The sequence below is a fragment of the Tachypleus tridentatus genome, chromosome 13 (genome assembly GCF_004210375.1).
Source record: "Tachypleus tridentatus isolate NWPU-2018 chromosome 13, ASM421037v1, whole genome shotgun sequence".
In the NCBI taxonomy this organism is placed as follows: Eukaryota; Metazoa; Arthropoda; class Merostomata; order Xiphosura; family Limulidae; genus Tachypleus; species Tachypleus tridentatus.
The window spans coordinates 252,585,614-252,605,317 of record NC_134837.1 but is presented as its reverse complement, the minus strand read 5'-3'; the positions used below and the strand labels follow the sequence as shown (position 1 = coordinate 252,605,317).

Here is a 19,704-nt window from a genome sequence, read left to right as displayed (position 1 = left end):
CAGTAAAACAGAATTGAAGTCATGGAAGTAAATTTTACTATACATTCATTAGAGTAAGAAGCAATGTTACAGTTATAGTAAATATGATTTTTTCCATCATTATTTTTAAGTATAAAGCAATACTCGTTTGACAATCTTAATGTTTTCTAACATCGTAATACTTGTCTTCTATTTTGTAACTTGGTAATAAAGCTTTGTTTGTTTGTATAAAAACACTAACATAGTAAATAAATGTCTTCTATTTTGTAACTTGGTGATAAAGCTTTGTTTGTTTGTAGAAAAACACTAACATGTAATACTTGTCTTCTATTTTGTAACTTGGTGATAAAGCTTTGTTTGTTTGTAGAAAAACACTAACATCGTAATACTTGTCTTCTATTTTGTAACTTGGTAATAAAGCTTTGTTTGTTTGTATAAAAACACTAACATAGTAAATAAATCTCTGCATTTGGTTCTTATTTTTATACCTCATATATTCTCTCTCCTTCTGTAGCCAGTACAGTGTGTGGCAGTTTCAAGGAAGGGTGATATAGCTGGTTTAGGAGGACAGGATGGTGTGATAAGAGTTATAGATGTCCAAACTGGTTTTGTAAGTTTTTGTTGTTTTTTTATGATTTTGAGAACTGTGTCAAATGTGCAGCTTTTTAAGGTGAATGTAATAGTAAAACAGGTAAAGTGATTCAGGATCCCTTGTGGGACAACAGTAAGTCTTTGTGCTTGCAATTGCTAAACTCAGATTTAGTCCACCTTAGTGGACATAACAGCATGATATGGCTTTGCTGAAAGAAAATACATACATAAGCTGATTCTGAGTGGAAAAGTAGACTGCTAGGATAATGGTTTTTCTAATAATATGAGATTTGTTGTTGTTTGATCAAGAAATTTACAAGAAAAGTTCTGGACAGACAAATACAAGTGTATCATTTATATAGATTTGTAGACATGACAATATGAGATTACACAACAGTTAGCCCATACTGTGATCTTACTATTATTTTCCGGTTATTGTAGTACCTATTGATATGACTGCTCTCGTGAATAATTGTAATATAGGAAGTAAAACAAAAAAATTATTTGTAATCAAATGTTTCAATATGACAAGTAATAATAATGTTAAGCTATTAAGATACAAAAACAAATTCACAATCCCACATTTATTAATTATCTTTTCATTGTGAATTTCTTTCTTAAGTGCTCATCATAACTATTTGGCATTAGAAAAGAATTTGCATATCATACAGTTATATAGGCTAAACCTTGGTACCACTATGAGTGTTTCTGTGAGGTATTTTTCACATAACACCAGCAGTGGTCAAGTGGTTACCTTTCTGGATTATCCAGTTGCAGTAAATTGTTCTAACTTTGAGGTTACAAATGCATTATAAAAGTAACTTAAAATTTCACTTTGATGAGAGTAACTAAAAAGATAGCAGTGGATAATTCCATGAGCTGCCATCCATCTAGTCTTTCAGTTCAAAATTAACTTTCTAACTATCAGCTCAGTCGTAGAGACTTATAACCATTTTGTGTTTGTTACAGTTTTTATACTATAACGTTTAATGCAATATGTGTATTTTCACAAAATTTTCAGATTATCAGTAAACATTACAAGGATTTAGTACACAAAATATCAGATATTTGTTATTAAGTTTCAAGATTTTTTTATGGTATAATTTGCCCATGCATTTGTTTTTCAAATGTTGACCATCCAACATCCAAAGTAATTTTGGTTTTAAGATTGAAAATATTTGTTTTTGTATCAGAAAATTGTCACATTTCATATGCAAAATCTCTATAATCTCTTAATAACCACCAGATAATTATCAATGTTTTATTCGGAAAAACAGCATTTTATCTGTTATTTTCATGTTATATCCGTATGTGGATTTAATCAATTTGATCAACCTCATAATGAACATAAAAAATTAGGAAAGAGATATAAATTATGCATTTTTTTCATTTTTGAGTGATTACAAATTATAATAAGAAACCACAAATGTTTCATCTAAATAGCTTAAATCTCATAGCATTTATTATACATCTCTGTATATTTATTTTATTGAACTTTCTTTCATGCCTAACTAATATTGTAGTAGATGCAATGATGTGGTACATGTGTACTTATGTTACTGTATCCATTAGTATAAACCTGGCCTTTAGAAATTTACCTGTCTATGGTTTTTTTCTAATGAAACAGTATTTTGGTTATGATACATTACACTCAGTGGATGCTGTCTGTAATATTATTCATAAGAGATGGAGATATATATTTGGTCTTGAGGTATCTCTCCAGGGGTTTTGCGATGATTTGTGATAGTATGGAGAGAATCTGGAGTTTCTTTTTCCATCACCTTCATATACTAGATCAACTTCTCATGAGGCTGACTTGGATCAGCCACCTACTGCTCTTTTTTTTTTTTAGTTGGTCAATTGGTTATTTCACGTTTTGAGGTTTTCTCCAGACACATATGAATTTGATCATTCATAAAGAAATAAATTAAACATATGTTGATGTGTGTATTGTTATTGGTTTAATTCAACACTTAATACCTGATGTTTGGAATTGGTTAGCAGAGTGTATGCTGCTCTCCTGTAGAAATAGTTACTGTTCCTTATATCTTCAGTGTCTTTATTACAGATAAAACGTACATTAACGGGCCACATTCAGAAGGTAACAAGTATTTGTTTTGTTGGAAATGATAAGTTATGCAGTTCTTCAGTAGACAGAAACTTGTGTTTGTGGGACATAGCAAAAGGGTATAGGTAAGAATTTTTTTTTTAGCTACTCAGTGTCTGAAAATTGTCTGTTGTGAAGTAATATCTATTAAAAGGAATTAACAAAAGACAAGATGTTGATCAGAAAGAAAGTTATAGTCTCAACCACTGTGCTTTACTATGAATAATTTGCAAAATATTATTCCATCTTTGAAGTAGGAAATTGAATTCTTTGTGAGAAGAATAATGATTATTTGGTTCTTTTGATTCTCTTCTCTTCAAAAGTAATTAAATAGAATATTATATTATCAATAAGCTGTATTGATCTCAGTGTTTGTACATATGTTTCTTTACATTGCAAATGGTTCTTAGTTATAGAGGCTTGCACGTGAATGTGATTAAATCATTTTTATATTTAGAAATGTGTAAGAAAAGATGAGCAGAGTCTAACATTACTTTTGAATTACAAAACATTTCAGTGAAATAAGTAGCCATTTTAGAAACTTTGCTGTAGGAGGTTAAACTTTTAGGATAAGAACATTATTTAAAAATTGTTAATTTTCAGTATTCTAGAAGGCTTTGTAAAGACCAGGCATAGTGTGTAACTGTGATAAATTAGATTTGGATGAATTGAAACAAAATGTAACTCTACAGATGTGATGGCATCTCCTTTGACATCTGACCATAGGAACAATTTGCATGTTAGAACTTGCATAAACCTTAAGCACATAAATTATAATTACAGATAAAATAATTTTGCTTTCCAGGGTCCCACTGGTCATTGTACAGTTACTTTTTTAGGAAGAGTGTGTATGTATCTGTTGTGTTCCAGCCAATAAGTGGTCCTTTAAAAAGAAAATAGAGCACAACACACTGGTGGGTCATGTGGGTCTTACTGGAAGACTATCATGACCTACCTATGGGTCGTGTGGGAGCCAACATGTTAACATGTATTAAAATTTCTACTTCTATTGCTTTTAGATTTTTCCTCATAATTAACTAATTTTCAAACAGAAAATGTATTTTTGTTAAGCTTTTACAGTAGTTATTGCTCAAAGTAAATAAAGGTATATAAAAGCCAAGTGCCATTAGCATCCTTCAGTGGTTAGACTATTCATGTAGTTAACGTACCTTGATAAATTTAAAGATATCTAGAATACATAAAGAAATTTATGTATGATTTCTGATAGCTGCTGATGAAATCATTTAACTGTGGTTCTTTTCCTGTATTTTTAGTGTATGTTTAGAAATTCTTATTTAAGGATCATAGGATTGGCATGGTTTAGTAGTTAGTATACCAGGATGTGGTTTGGAAAGTTCAAGGCTTTAGCCATGGCATGCCTCTCTGAATGCTCTGCACTTTCAGTTGTGGGTAAACTGGTTTTGACTGTCACACCATTGCAGTAGGTGCTTCTAACTGGTTGTCACTCTTCTGGATTTGCAATGTTAAATTAGAAGTCACTAAACCTTTTGATGTCTGTCCTGTCTGTATAACATATGTTACATAAGTTGCCACTCAGGTTGAAAACAGCAATTATATGCAAGCTGCAAGATTACTTTTTGCAATTTGGAGACTTTCGTGTTGTAAAGATCTATTTTAATTGATAAATTTGATGATCAGAAAGAACTGTTTTCCAAGTGTTGTATATGTCTTGTATAATACTTGAGGTTTTCATATGTAATGTTTAATTATTCATTGCAGATTCATCTCTTTAAAAATTGTTGAATATTTTGCTAAGGTTTCCAAAAGAATTCTTTTTTACATTTGTATTGCTTTGTTTTGTTAAAAGACATAATTAAAATAATTTGAGTTACTCAATTAACTTTCTGGTGTTAACAGAATTGGTGTTTTAGAGGGCCATGTAAGAAGTGTAACATCCTGTGTTTCTGATCCTGATGGAACCACCATTGTTTCTACAGGATGGGACAAAACAATAAGAATCTGGAGTGGGAAAGATTGTCGAGAAATTACCTGTATTAGACAGAACAAGTAAGGCTGTAGTACACAAGTAAAAGTAAGATTTAATGAAGTAAAATAATTATGAAAACATGTATGTATTAGGCACATGTAAACTAGTAATTTGTGAGGTTCTAAAAGTAGAATTAAAACCAAATAGTCAAAAATGCATTCCAGCCACATAATAGACCGAGCTGTTAAAGATTTGCCCCAAACTACTCAGTCTTTTCTGGTGTGTTTAATTCCTAAGTAAGGAGTAAAAATATCAAACAGAGTAACAAAAACATTACACATTACATGTGGTTTATAGACATTAACTTATGGTCAAAGTAAGGTTTTCAAATGAAGTATATATATATTTTCAGTGCTATATACAGTTACAACTGAGCAGTGAACTTTATACTATTATTTATCAATTACCTTGAGAAACAAATGACATTTATTAATTTCATAAAAATAATCAATAATCAGCTGTTGAAAGTGCACTGGTTTCCTTTTCTTCTTGGTGCATAGATTTTGATTTACTATTACAGTTGAAGTAATAAGGCATAATATGATAGCACATGTATTTAATCATTTGTATACTTTGACATTAAGGTCAAATTTAAAATATTGATGTACATTCAAAATTACATAGTTTTCACTGTACTAGAAATGCAGGTTGGATCTTAATTCTTAAATTTGGGTGAAAAATAAGAGATGCAGACTCTTTACGTATCAGAATTATTTGTTTAATATTGAGTTTAAGCTTACATTCAATGCATAAAACAGAAACACTGAATAAAAACTAACTTTTTTTAGTTACTTATGTGGATTATCGGAACACTTCCTTTGTTTTGTTCTTGAAACTTACAGATGGTTAGAATCATCTATAAGCTAAATAAGTACTTAAAATTTCTTACAGATGTACATACTAGCTAAATACTTTTGTCATTCCTTAGTGTTTATTAAGACTTAATCCAACATGTTTGGTTATGTGAATTGCAGTATGAAGTCACATTCCAACTGCAAGATTACAAATATGTATGAATAAATTCTATTACTATATGTGTAAAGACATAAGAAGGTTGATGCTGAGATGGCCATAGTTATAGAACTAACATAGTTTGAAATTTCAATCCTCATTGGTCATGGTACATGTATGAAGAATTGTAAATCCTTGTCAGTTAAAGTACTTCTGTTTTATAAAAATATTGAAATACATTATAATAGGATAAGAATACAACTGACTTATGTTTCAGGAAACCAATCAGTTGTATAGATTTTCATCCAGAGAAGCAGTTACTTGTTAGTGGAGGATGGGACAAAACAGTTAAATTATGGGATCTTGTTACAGTTAGAAGAAAAGCAGTGAGTCATTGTTCTTATAGAAATTACTGAGAATCAGATTGAAAAGTGGCATAAGTTGTTTTCTTAATTATTTATTCATGTATAGTTTAAACTCAGTTTCTTAAAGCATACATATTAACTTCCTTTTTAACCTTGTATGTATTTACTGTAAAAGCAGTTCTGAGCCAATTTGTTATTTGTTGGATAAAACATATGGAACTGATGCCAAAGAATATAGTAATTAGTATAGTTTTCTGGACACATTTTGTCTGAGTATAAAATCAGTAGTCTTCTTGGGGCATTGTTGTTATTAAAGTATTATATAATTTTTGTAGATCCTCCATGGTCATAAAGGGTCAGTGCAGTTTGTGACTTTTAGCACTAGTGGTCAACAGATTGTGTCATCATCGTCCAGGATGGAAGTGTTCCTGTGGTCAGCATCTCAAGGTACTCAGGTTAGTGAACTTATAACTTATTTTTTTAGTTTTATATGGCTCACTATTATTATTATTAAATAAATCGTGGGCTATTCTTAAATTAAAGGTGTTGTGTAGGTACTTAAATTTTAGGCTTTCTGAAACATATAGATACAACAATAAGAAATATTTCTGACTTCACTAGTAATAAATCCATTTACAGCAAATTTGTTAAATGAGATTCTAGTACTTCATCTGCTATGTGATTTGCATAATCTGTTCATATAACCAATAGCATTAATACTACTAAACAAAAATCCACAGTTTTGGCTTATATTTTGTTTTCAGCTCTGATATTGAACCTTTTACTTTATCTTTGGTGAATGTACTGCATTAGAAGATATACTTGTTATTTTTATCAAATGTATGTAGCCAATAATTCTAAATTGCATGTCTTGAACTCTTCTGCATGTGATTAAACAAAGTAGTTAGGCTAGGATAGATGTTAGTAATACTTTTATTCTGATCTTCCTGTAGCCCTCACATGTCAGCTGTGTCATGTGTTGAATCTAAACATTATTTTCTTATGATTAGTGAGTCTGATTAAGTGGTTGAAATAGTATAGTTCGAATGATGTGGACTTTACCATTCTTTGTATTTCTGTAATAGACGTATTACAGACAGTGTCAAGGACAACGTGGTTTAAACTTCTTTCTACATCAATTTCACCATGTGATAGGACTTTTAACTTGTTTGGTTGACATCCAGGGGCGTAGATTTTTTACACCCGATGGGGTGGATTGTTCAATTTACAAATTGGTAATCTCTGATTACGTGAATCTGAAAGCTGTAAACATGCAGTCACAGAGTAATCTTGTTGCCACGATACTTGCATGTATACTTAGGCCTACTGACTGATACTTACGAACTATCGCTTAGATCGAAAAGCTTAGAAGCACGCCTATATTAAAGATGTACATTTTGGCTACTGCAAAAGCCTACATCTAGGCCTAATTATGTAATTTGATTGGTAAGATCACGAGAATCTCAAGAACAAACACACAAATTGTAGGCCTGTGATGCAATAAAACAATTCAACAGACCAAACTGTAGGGGAGGGATGATTGTATGCACCAACCCCCCACCTAAAATGAAGGGAGGGATGTATACCCCATCTCCCCAGGATCTACGCCCCTGTTTACATCACGTTGTAAACTAGTGTGTTTGTATTGTATTCTAAGCCTCTGACATTTTGTATTTTTCTTCAGATTTACTCGTTAATTTTATGGATTGTGTGCTGAGTAGTTGTATTATTGTTCACCATTAGCAGCCAGGTTTGTTTTTTTTATCCTTCTGCCTGATGAATGAAAGTTGTTTTTGTTGGACTATGAAAACTAAAACTTGACTAAGTGAAAAATAGGGCATATTTTACATTGATGTTATGTGCATTTTCTCACTCCTTACATTGTTTCTTTGTAAGGTTATCATCTGGTGAAAAAGTATTTGTTCAGTTTATTACCAGCTGTACCTCTATGTTCTCATGGTTGGTTAGTGACCAGTGAATAGAATTGCATCTCAGAAATGTTAAATTTGTAATTCCGGAATCTGTGTTTCTGATCTTTTTGTCTGTCTTTACATTCACTATTGTGTTAGTATTACTTGAATGTTTTAAAATTATTCCAGTAAACTTAATTCTGCAAGCTAGAAGTAAAAGTTTTGTAAGGTTATTATACAAACTTGGAATAAAAGTTATTAATAAACAAAATTTAAATTATAATTTTCATGTTTTGGCATTTTTCAGATTGGTAAGATGGAAGGACATGTTCTTCCTGTCACATGTGCATCTTTTTCAGTTCTGGAGGATATTATGATTACAGGGAGTAAAGATAGAACCTTAAAGGTATTTGATATTAATATATTTAAAACTGTGATATTTTTACATGCTACTATCAAAATTCTGTTAACTATTTAATTAATTTCAAATTTGTTTACAGAGACTTAAATTTATTCGTTACACATACTCTGAAATATTGCTTCATTGCTGGGTTATTTAGTTTTACATGTTTGTAAATATTACATTAAAAAAGTTTTATTTCTTGCTTATGTGAAAATTTTAACTTTTTTCAGGGGTGGGAGGGCAGAGTGCTCAAAGATTGTAACTTTACAATATTTTTAGTAAAGATTTTATGATGTTACAACTGTTGTTTTAGAGCTTTGGTTATTGTTCATTTGTCTTTTAAAATTACACCCAATAATTTGATAGTATTGTCTTTCCTAAAGTGCTGAGTTTTTGTTTTTACCTGTATCAGAAGAAGAAATAACTGCTATGTTCTAATAAGCTTATTATCATATTATTATAAAGTCACCTCCCTAGAGTTTCTGTATTTAACGTTTTAAAACTGCTATAATTGCAGGCATGGATCAGTTACAGCAAGGCTGTTGTACACACCATATCTCAATCAGTTTTATCTTCAAGTCCAACTTGCATGATCTTTTTGGATATTTCTTATGTTGCTATTGGACAAGAAACTGGAGAAGTCTTTTTGTTTGATATACAAAAAGGTAAAAATCATTGAAAGTGAGAATTAGATTAAGAAGAAAACACTTATAATAGGATAACTACTTTGGTACTGTATGTAGCTCACCAAACATTCTTTGGTGATCTGAGTTGTTAAAAAGCATCTAACATCAAACACTAATGGGTTAACCGTTTAGTTCAATTGGTTGAGCCATTTACCTTGCATAAGAGAAATCTAGTATCCAAATTCAAGTTGAAAAATTGATAAATTTGAAGTAACCACATTTCTTTCTAATACTGTTAAAACATATTGTGTTGTAAATATTTGTGCATAACATTTATGTGTTTAGTTTCGTAAAATTACAGATTATATTTGATAAATTTGCTTTAAATAATTTGTTTGTTTTTTTTACTTTATTCTGTAGACATAATATTTAATTTTCTTAAAATTCGTCTTCAGTTTTTTCATTCTATTTTTGTTTTAGTTTCATAAAAGTTATCTATTTAATATTTATTCTAACTACTTGCTTCATAATTTTTGAACGTGCATATGAGAGCTATTCAAGACGTTCCCCTTAACTTGTCTGATACGTCCAGCTTTGTGCCTAGTGTTTCTACTTATGTGATGTTGATGTCATCCCCTGTTTTCTCAACCTCTATAGATGTAGGAATAATAGTTTGTGTTAACATCTTTGTTATTACTTTTAATTAAAATATACCGTTATTAATTTTTACTTGAAAGAGAGAGAGAGACTACTGTATGTTTTAACACTCTGTCCTTCAGTTGTAGAGAAAACAATGGATTTAATGTTTCTGAAGAAATTAAGATGAAAAGTTCGTTTGATTAAAAATGTCATTTATTGAGTTAGAACAAAACGTTTCCCTAACTTGTTAAAATGTCATTTGATCAATAAAGTTTATTTGTTATTTCAAAAATTAAACTTCTGTATATATTCAAGAGTTTATGATTTTATGAATTTCATTTTTTGTAGGCTTATCTCAGATGACCCAAAATCTAGTTCGTTATTCGAAATACATGAGTAAATTGTGCATGCAACTTTGAAATATACATTATATTTAATTATTGTTTGTTGTAGTTATTCCTACTTAAATTTTATTTCTATTGAAAAATTGGATCAGCCAATATTGTTAAAAAAACATGTTTTTTTGAAGTTATGTTTTGGTTAGAGTTGGCTTAGTGTACTGGATTATGAATCCAATGGGTTCACATTCAGTTACTAAAAATTGTGCTTTCTAATTTGGATTAGAATGTTATAAACTAGAAAATCACATCCAATTGCCATTCCAACCTGTTATCACAAACATTATTCACAAATTACCAATGAGTTTTTCTGGCTCTTTATGCAATATAATGTATAACCAATAACAAAACAAATGTTTTAGTCTTTGAAATTATGTATTATATTCTGTTGTCTTCAGTTTAAAAGTTTCTCTCAATGTTCAGCCATAGAAGCTCAAAGAATTATTTAAGGCTTTAATGCCTTAGTTAGAAAGTTAGTTATGTTATGATAGTTATAAGACATTTGTTTGCTCTGTGAATGTTATTGTATGTTCTTAGATGTATTATTTAAGTAAATAAGAATTATTTAGGGTATTAGTTCCATCACTACATATAAAAAAAATAGATTTAAATTTCATCTGCAACTAATAGCAAAAAATGTGTGCTAAGGTAAGCACTATATTTTTTGTTTTTCTTACACATTTTTCGCATTTTGTAACAAAAATAACTAAGATGTAAAAATTAGAAACTTTCTAGACTACATGAGATAAGATATTGAACAACAATATCATAAGTCTTCTTGATGTAGATTTGCTACCACTTTGTGCATTACTTTATTTAAAATAGCAGTGTGAGCCATGTGTTCATTGAGCAATTTACAACTTGTATGGCAGGATTAATTTGTTAGATACAATTCACAGGGTAGTATATACAAACAAAACAATAAATGTAAATGGGTGTAGAATGTTACAAGCCTTAAACTGTTTCATGTAAAAACTGTAGTTATATGTTCCAATCTGTGGTGGTTACAAGATTGGTTAAATTGACCAAGTCTTTGTAGTTTGTGTAGAAAAAATTTCAGATAAATTATATAGTTTTATGGAAAAAAGTTGGATGTTAATTTTGGAGGTTTTAAAGATTATGCAAAGGACATTTTACAGTTTTCAAATAAAGAAGAGTATTTTTAATATTAACATGAAAGTCATACATTCTGAGTAGTCAAAACTCTGACTCCATATATACTCAAGGATAAATCTTGAATAAAAACACTTAATTTAAAAAATATGATTTTTTTTTATACAAAAAGTCTGTAATGTTTACTAAAAGCTTGCTACATTTTGCAAACATACATAAAACATGTTAAACTTTATAGTATGGAAACTCTGATGGTTACTTTGAGATGAAAAGATTGGTTACTATGACTAACTCTGTATAGAAAGAGTTGGCATTTCTTTTTAAAAGTGCAGGTGCATATGCAGAACACTTGAATGAAGGGGTCTGATTTGTGAGATCAAGAGCCAATACACATTGTGCAAAACACAACCATCTTGCAAAGCATGCTAATTCTACAGGAGTTTGGGTTTATGTGGCTGTTTCAAATCGAAAACTTCTAATGCTTCATCAGAACATGACTGTGTAAAAATCATTAAATGTTATAAACAGCCGTGCTACAATTATATAAGCATAATTTTTGTGCATCATAAAAACTGAGAGTTCAACCAAACCCCCATACCTGGGTAGGTGTGTGAAATGCTTATATAATTTAGTTTAAACATGTATCTCTCTGAAAGGTTACTGTGTGAAAATTAAATTCTTCAATTAATTTGTACTTTTAAGAATTATAAATCTTAAGTGAAACTTTGAGAGCTATTTTTTTACTTTGTTACAATAATATATTTGGTGTCCTAGGTGTAATTTGTTGTGTAATAATAAAGTTAAATTAATTTATTCTTTTTTTTATGTGAATACATTTATTGTTTTTGTTCCCTTTAAAATAAAACACAACTCAAGGTTTTTATGTGTAATAAATTTTTACCAGGTGCTCTGTTTTGGAAAAAAATGATAGTTAGAGACTCTGTCAGTTGCATCAGCTCTTTTAAGAAACCTTCTACTGGAGCTCTATGTGGAATGTGTGTTGCATCCAAAACTGGAGATATAAAGGTGAGGTTCGAATAATAAAAATATTGGTTTTGTTTATCAACAGTGTAAAATCAAGTTGTTTATATACCTCCACTTATAATTTATTTTACCTTTTAAGCTCAGTGACAAAAACTACATGTAAGTCTGTAATCCATTCAGTTTTTGTTGTGTAAATATAAGCATCGAACCTGCTTGGCTGAAGATTTAACCTTCCATAAACTGAGTAATAAGTGATACTGAATAAGGCTGTATAATGTGAAAAGTATATTATATTTGGTTGAAATATATTGGGTTGAGGAATAATTCGTGGGCGTTTTTTTAAGTTAACAAAATATATTCATAAATGAAACGCTTTCGCAAAATATTTCATGTCATTTGGTAGATAATTTTTTGCTCTAATAGACGGTGTGTTTGATTTTCATATGTCTTTAATTTTTGCTTTCATTTTCAGCTCATTAAATGGAATGTCAAGTGGACAAAATTGAGCATTTTCGACACCATCTGCTTTTCGCATTTAATTTCTTGCAATTTCGTTTAAAACAATGCATACTATATACCTAGGTATTACATGAAATAAAGTATCATAATAAATGTTTTGGGTGTAATGTGTTCATGCATTGAAGTGTTGTATAGTCTTGCATGTAATGCTTGAATGAAATTATTTAAAAACGCTCACGAATTATTCCTCAACCTAATATTAACTACAGACATTTAGTGAACGCCAATTTTGTTTCAAAATTTAAAATGCTTTTTCTAAGGTTTTTGGATTTAAAATCAAAGTACAAATTTTGTTTTATTGATTCTTATCTTGTTTCAAATTACAAATTCTACAACAATTCTAGAATGTCCTTTTTGTAGCATTTTTTTGAGGCAATAGGTAGAGAACTACATTAAACTTATGTGAATGAATATTGTGTTTACTTTATTAGGTGGTCTTGCTAGAAGATGGCTTGGACATGCTAGACATAAAAGCTCTGAAAATGAAAAGAATGGTAACTAGTTTGAGTCAGGTTGGAAGCAACCTGCTAGTGGGTTACCAGGATGGAACTGTTTGCTTGTTCAGTTGTAAAGGCAAAAAGTTAGTATGGTTTATTTTGTTATGATTATTAAATTTGAGGTTATAAAGCACTAGAAAAACTCAAGTATTTTTTTAGTAGAATAACTACAATAGTTAGTTTTATCACTGTTTATACTGTTTCAGAAAGTAGCTGGATTATTAATTCGATAATGATATTTATGAGATGGTAATCTATGTCTTTACACAAACACACAAATGTTGTTCCTCTCTTGCATCTCCTATGAGGTTTTCATGACACTAGACTTGAACTTACTCATATGAACTGCACTGGTGCATTATGATGTCATCATGCAAAAACAGTCCTTCAGCAGCAGGAAAACAACACATCCTTCATGTGCAATAACTCCTCCAATGCACTTGTGATAACTTCATTCTTAGCACTGCATTGAACGGATATGTCATTTTTTTTCTCTCATTTGCACTTAATTTGATGAGTGAAACTTTTGTTTTTATGATATTTATTATTTTTGTTTTTATACACTGGCAGTATTACATAACAAGACTAAAGATTGAATACCTTTTCCCATGCCAGTTATACTGGGGTTCTCACTGGTCAAAAAACACACTTCTCATGGGCATTGTGGTTGAACTTTAGCATACGTGGCAACTGATGGAGGTTTCTACTTTTGTATATATTATCTTGAAACAAGATAAAACCATAGGCTAAACATGAATGGATAGAAAAGATTATTTTCTATCTAACTCAGTGTTAAATAAATATTATTTACATAAAAAGTTGTGTATGATCTCTGAGAAGTGACTAGTGATGGTATCAAAGAAAGGATTTTAATGTGAAGTTTACAAACTTAGGAACAAGCCTCAAACCTGGGATTTTGTTGTTTTCTTAAATTTTATTTTATAATGTTTTTGTTCAATATAACTTTCTTTGTGTACACGTTTCAAAAATATAGGAATATTCTTACTTGAGAAGATGTAAGAATATGTTAAAGTGGTTCTGCTGGTGCAATATATTCAAGTGAAAGAATAAGTTAAAGTAGTTCTGCTGGTGCAATATATTCAAGTGAAAGAATAAGTTAAAGTAGTTCTGCTGGTGCAATATATTCAAGTGAAAGAATAAGTTAAAGTAGTTCTGCTGGTGCAATATATTCAAGTGAAAGAATATGTTAAAGTGGTTCTGCTGGTGCAATATATTCAAGTGAAAGAATAAGTTAAAGTAGTTCTGCTGGTGCAATATATTCAAGTGAAAGAATATGTTAAAGTGGTTCTGCTGGTGCAATATATTCAAGTGAAAGAATAAGTTAAAGTAGTTCTGCTGGTGCAATATATTCAAGTGAAAGAATAAGTTAAAGTAGTTCTGCTGGTGCAATATATTCAAGTGAAAGAATAAGTTAAAGTAGTTCTGCTGGTGCAATATATTCAAGTGAAAGAATAAGTTAAAGTAGTTCTGCTGGTGCAATATATTCAAGTGAAAGAATAAGTTAAAGTAGTTCTGCTGGTGCAATATATTCAAGTGAAAGAATAAGTTAAAGTAGTTCTGCTGGTGCAATATATTCAAGTGAAAGAATAAGTTAAAGTAGTTCTGCTGGTGCAATATATTCAAGTGAAAGAATAGTTTCGTATATATTTATTTGTGCATAATGAATTTTTTATTATTAAAACAACCCATACTAATACAGGAATGTCTCAGGTATTGAAACTAAACTAAAACTGTAAGAGAGAAATTGAACTTGACTGTTGTTCTTTATTAATCTTGTACATGTGAGTGAAACTTACTGTAGTTTTTCTAGTGCTCAGGTCCTTTATCCATTTTCATCTCGATAGAATTGTGAATCTTAAGAAATTACTATACATACATAAAGCACCTGTAAAAGTCTCTCTTGTTGTTTATTGTTGTGTTTATTGAATGGTACCATCATATGTCTCTGGATAGTATCAGATGGATTTCATTTGTACCCTGGATCTCAAACCTTTATTAGAATATCATAATTAAATTATATTTTAAAAAGAAAATTTACATTCATTAAAAAGTTTACCTTTAATCATTATACACATATAAAATTCACAAGAACTTTTAAGACTGAAAATGTGATCCAACCAGTAATGTTATCATATGTTATCAAATTATTTCTTTATTTTCTATTCTAGCTTTTAATTTATTAACCACTACTAAAACCACTAAAAAATATTTTTTTTAATTAATACTAACCAATGCTTGTGAAATTTTATAAATTAATCAAGCCATCAGAATTAGGGAAGAAAAAGTTACATATTTATTTTTGTTAACCTGTAACAAATATTAAAACTTACACTGTGTCATGCATATATATATATATATATATGTTTACATATCCAGTATTAGGTTTGTAAGTGTTGAATTAAAAAAGAACAACATGTATTTCATTTCCTTTGAACATGAAAAGAAAGGTGAATATTTTTCACAAGTATATGCTTTGGTTTCACCATGGTTATTTATAAATAACCAGCTTTAAAATATGTTGATGTTATTATTACCATTTACTGACTAATTATCCGGCATGGTTAAGTGATTAGGGTGCTTGACTTGCAATCTGAGGGTTGTGGGTTTGAATCCCCATCCCACCAAATATACTCACCGTTTCAGCAATGGATGTGTTACAATGTGACTTCAGTCACACTATTTATTGGTGAAAAAGTACCCTAAGAGTTGGCAGTGGATGGTGATGACTAGCTGGTCTTTCCTGTAGTTTTTCACAAGGGCTAGTGGAGATAGCCCTTGTGAAAAACAAACTGCCCAATTACACATTGGTGATAGTTAATCCAGGGTTGATGATAGTGGGAAATACAGGGTGTCCCAAAATGCATATACCAAAAGGAAAGTTGAATAATATTTATATTGTTTAAGATAACAACAAAATTCAAAACAAAATGTCTTCTAAATGCTCATAAATTTTATTTTATTTAATTAATAAACTTGTACACATCTCTCATCATTAGTTACAATTAATCTAATTTTGTGTTCACATTCTCAGAACACATTTTCTAACACGGTTGTATGGATGAATACAACAGCATTGTGGATACGAAATTTCATTTTCTCAAGATCCATTGGTTTATTGTGGTAGACTTTTGTTTCCAAAGTTAAGCTGAAGGAATGCTTCAAGTATTATAATTTTAATCAAAAACAGAGTTTAGTTCTGAAATCTGTAATAAAATACATTTGTAAATAATGTAAGTAATAAGAATAATAATAAACTTAGAAAACTTAGAAGTCTTCAGAAATTTATTTTTCAATTTTGTTCTTATCCCAAGTAATTAAAAACCTATTTAACATTATATTTGGTGCATTCATATCAGGATGCCCTGTATATGTGAACTTGACCTAACATGTGTTATGGCCACATTATCCATATGGTAATATGGAGGTATGGAATACTCAATCTTTCATATTTCTCTTGAAAGGTGATGTGGTTGGTGAGGATCTTTGTAAGAAATAGCTGTATTTGGGGTTTGAATGATATCCAAGGCTGTTTGTATATAAGGTACTTTATTTCAGCACTTCATTGTTGTCCAGTCTTCTGCTAAAACTTCTTGTTAGTGATTACTGGACCTGACTGTAGGGAAGTGAATGGTCATACTTGAGAACACCAGATTGATAGTAAAATAAACTTGATTTCATCATTTATGTATGAAATACTTGTATACGTGCACATGGTAGTTACATCTTTTGGGGTGTTTCTTTCTTTAGTCAGGGTACTCTACTCAGTAATGTCACTGCACACGAAGGTCATGTTTCAGGATTTGCTGTGCTGACCGATGACTTGTTTTTCACAACAGGCTTAGATCGAGTGAGTAATGTTTTTAGACTATCTTAAGTTTTAGAGATGTTTTGAAATAATTTTTAAAGTAAAAATATCAAAGTATTGTTTTTTATGACTATTACAGTTTATATATATAGATTTTTCATTTTCTGTGGAGAAAGCCACAATTTGTATTCTCATATATTTTAGATGAAACAGTGTATGCATTACGTTATGGTTGGTGTTATGTTAAGGAATGTTTAGATTTATAAACTTATAGCACAGGTAAATGTGTTGTTAGAATGTCTCTAGGATAAAATGCTTTATCCCTACTCTAGACAGTGAAGAAATGGAAGGTGGCTGTAGCTAATTCTGATGCAAAAGGAAGTGCATCTGTAAACCTTGTTTTAGAACAATCTTTAAATGACTACCACTTAGATTGGATCACATCCTGCAGTTTTAAGGATAATTTCTTGGTAAGTACAGAACAAGTTTCTTTTGCTTTGCTTTAGATTGTCTATACTTTGATGAATAGGATAACAAGTTAAAACTTGCCTCTTTTTGATATGTATTATCACTTATAAACATTTGGTTAATTGTTATTTTTTTAATATGTATTATCACTTATAAACATTTGGTTAATTGTTATCTTTTTTAATGTGTATTATCACTTATAAACATTTGGTTAATTGTTATCTTTATAATATGTATTATTACTTATAAGCATTTGGTTAATTTTTATCTTTTTGATGTGTGTTGTTATAAACACTTGGTTAAGTGTGTTATCACCAATAACCAACTGTTTATAAGTGATAATGCTTAAAATGTGTAGCAAAAGTGAAGAACTTTGAAATTTAAAAATAAACCACCAAACACGTTTCTACCTTTGAATAGAATGGAAAGTATTTTTTCTCTATATATTAATTATAACATTAAAGGACAAGGAGAAAATTTTTGATACATCTGGACTGTCTTGTCCACTAAATTAAACTAAAACCTTAAAAAAGATTCAAACTCAAATCTAGCCATTATCGCTCAAATATATTTTAAGCTTTCCCTTAAACTTGCTGATGTTAACTGCATTTATATCTGAAAGTAGTACTTCTCCTCTGATGTCCTTTCCAACTATTCAATATTCTTACTGAAGTAAAGACCTCAATATGTGGCCTAATCAGTGACCTGTGGAATGACATTATAACCTTTTTATATATGTATTTATAATTAGTATAGATACAGTCTAAAACCCTATTTTTCCTGCTGTTAACAACAGCACAGTGTTTGGATGGCTTAAAAAATTAATGATCAATAAGGAAGGCACTGAGGTCTTTTTCTTCTGTAATACTTTTAATGTTAAATTAAATTTCAGCTTGTGATACACCATATGTACTACATTGCATTTATTAGAATTAAAAACAAGGTGCAATTTCTTTGCCCAGCTCACTAACTAATCCAGTTTTTTTTGTAAAGCAACAGCATCATTCTCACAGTTAACAACACCCAAAACTTTAATAATGTCAGTAAATTTAAAATATCAAGAGATTATTTATTCATCTATGTTACTGAAGTAAATAAAAAACAACAAATGTGCTAACACTGAGTCTTGATGTTCTCTACTTGTGACATTAGTCCAGTTTGACCTAGCTGTATTTTTAACAACTATTTGCTTTCCTCTGTCTAGCCAGCTTTCTATCTAATGAGCCAACCTATTCCCGACAGCGACTGAGATAACATTTTTCAACAACCATTTTATGTGGCACTTTGTCAAATGCTTTCTGAAAATCCAGATACACCATCTTACCCTTATCTACACAAAAAGTAACCTCTTCATATAATGTTAAAAATTTATTAAGGCAAGGTTTTCCCCAGTAAAACCATGCTGACTATTCAACAAAATTTTTAAGTTTGTTAAGTGACTTTCCAAAGCATCTTTTATCACCACTGACATATGACTAATAGACTTATAATTAATAATTACTGGAACAATTTCTATTACCTCCATTGAAAAGGGTAGTGACATTAGCCAACTTGAAATCTTATATTCAAAGATTTACAAAAATTTAAAGAAAATGGCTCACATGATCATGACTTAATCTCTTTCAAAACTCTTGAAGAAACATCTGTATCCAGGAGCTTTATCATTCTTTAAACTTCCAAATGTTTTCTTAACAAGCTTAGAATTGATGTGATCATTCTAATTCAGTCCTTGTTTCAATCTAGAAACTGTTTAGTTTGAGAAACACTGATTAAATCTTCATTAATAAAAACTAAAGGATAACGTGTAATGTAATTCTTTTCCTTCTAAATGCTTTGCCACTGTTTGAAAGATGCCTGAGCCATATAAGCCATTTCTGGTACCATTATGTTGCTTTGTTTACTATTAGATGCTCATTACCTTGATTTGAGAAACTTGGTGAATTCTTAGAGTTATATATGTATTTAATGTTTTAATTCACCATTCTTTTCAGATTTTATTTTCGAGCCTCCTAGGCCTGGCATTGCCTGGTGGTTAGGGTGTTCATCTCATATTCTGCAGGTTGAAACTTTAAGTTATGTTAATAAAGAGATAGACTCTTTAGTGGACCTAGTACCAAATATATCTATGGTTCCCTATTTAAATGTGTTCTCTTTTTACAATTTATTCAGATAATATTGAAATAATTCATGTTTAAAATCATTAAAATTTAACAATTTTGGTAAGCTGCACCTCATGCTGGGATCTTGTTTTCCAGTCAGTATAACAGAAGCAGTTATGAAGTCTTTATTTTCCTTTCTTCAAAATTCATTGTGTAAAAAA

The 19,704-nt window shown here is 30.2% G+C and overlaps 1 protein-coding gene across 1 annotated transcript in view; it reads left to right on the top strand.

Moving 5' to 3' along the window:
• The window catches only part of LOC143236514 (telomerase protein component 1-like), a 79,309-nt gene that overhangs the window by 52,301 nt on the left and 7,304 nt on the right, over positions 1-19,704 (top strand). The window contains exons 33-43 of the mRNA XM_076474815.1: positions 494-589; positions 2,639-2,763; positions 4,556-4,705; positions 5,914-6,022; positions 6,337-6,456; positions 8,219-8,317; positions 8,832-8,979; positions 11,995-12,116; positions 13,025-13,173; positions 16,859-16,958; positions 17,249-17,386. Coding sequence (XP_076330930.1) covers positions 494-589; positions 2,639-2,763; positions 4,556-4,705; positions 5,914-6,022; positions 6,337-6,456; positions 8,219-8,317; positions 8,832-8,979; positions 11,995-12,116; positions 13,025-13,173; positions 16,859-16,958; positions 17,249-17,386 — 1,356 coding nt within the window. The remainder of the gene's footprint in view (positions 1-493; positions 590-2,638; positions 2,764-4,555; positions 4,706-5,913; positions 6,023-6,336; positions 6,457-8,218; positions 8,318-8,831; positions 8,980-11,994; positions 12,117-13,024; positions 13,174-16,858; positions 16,959-17,248; positions 17,387-19,704) is intronic.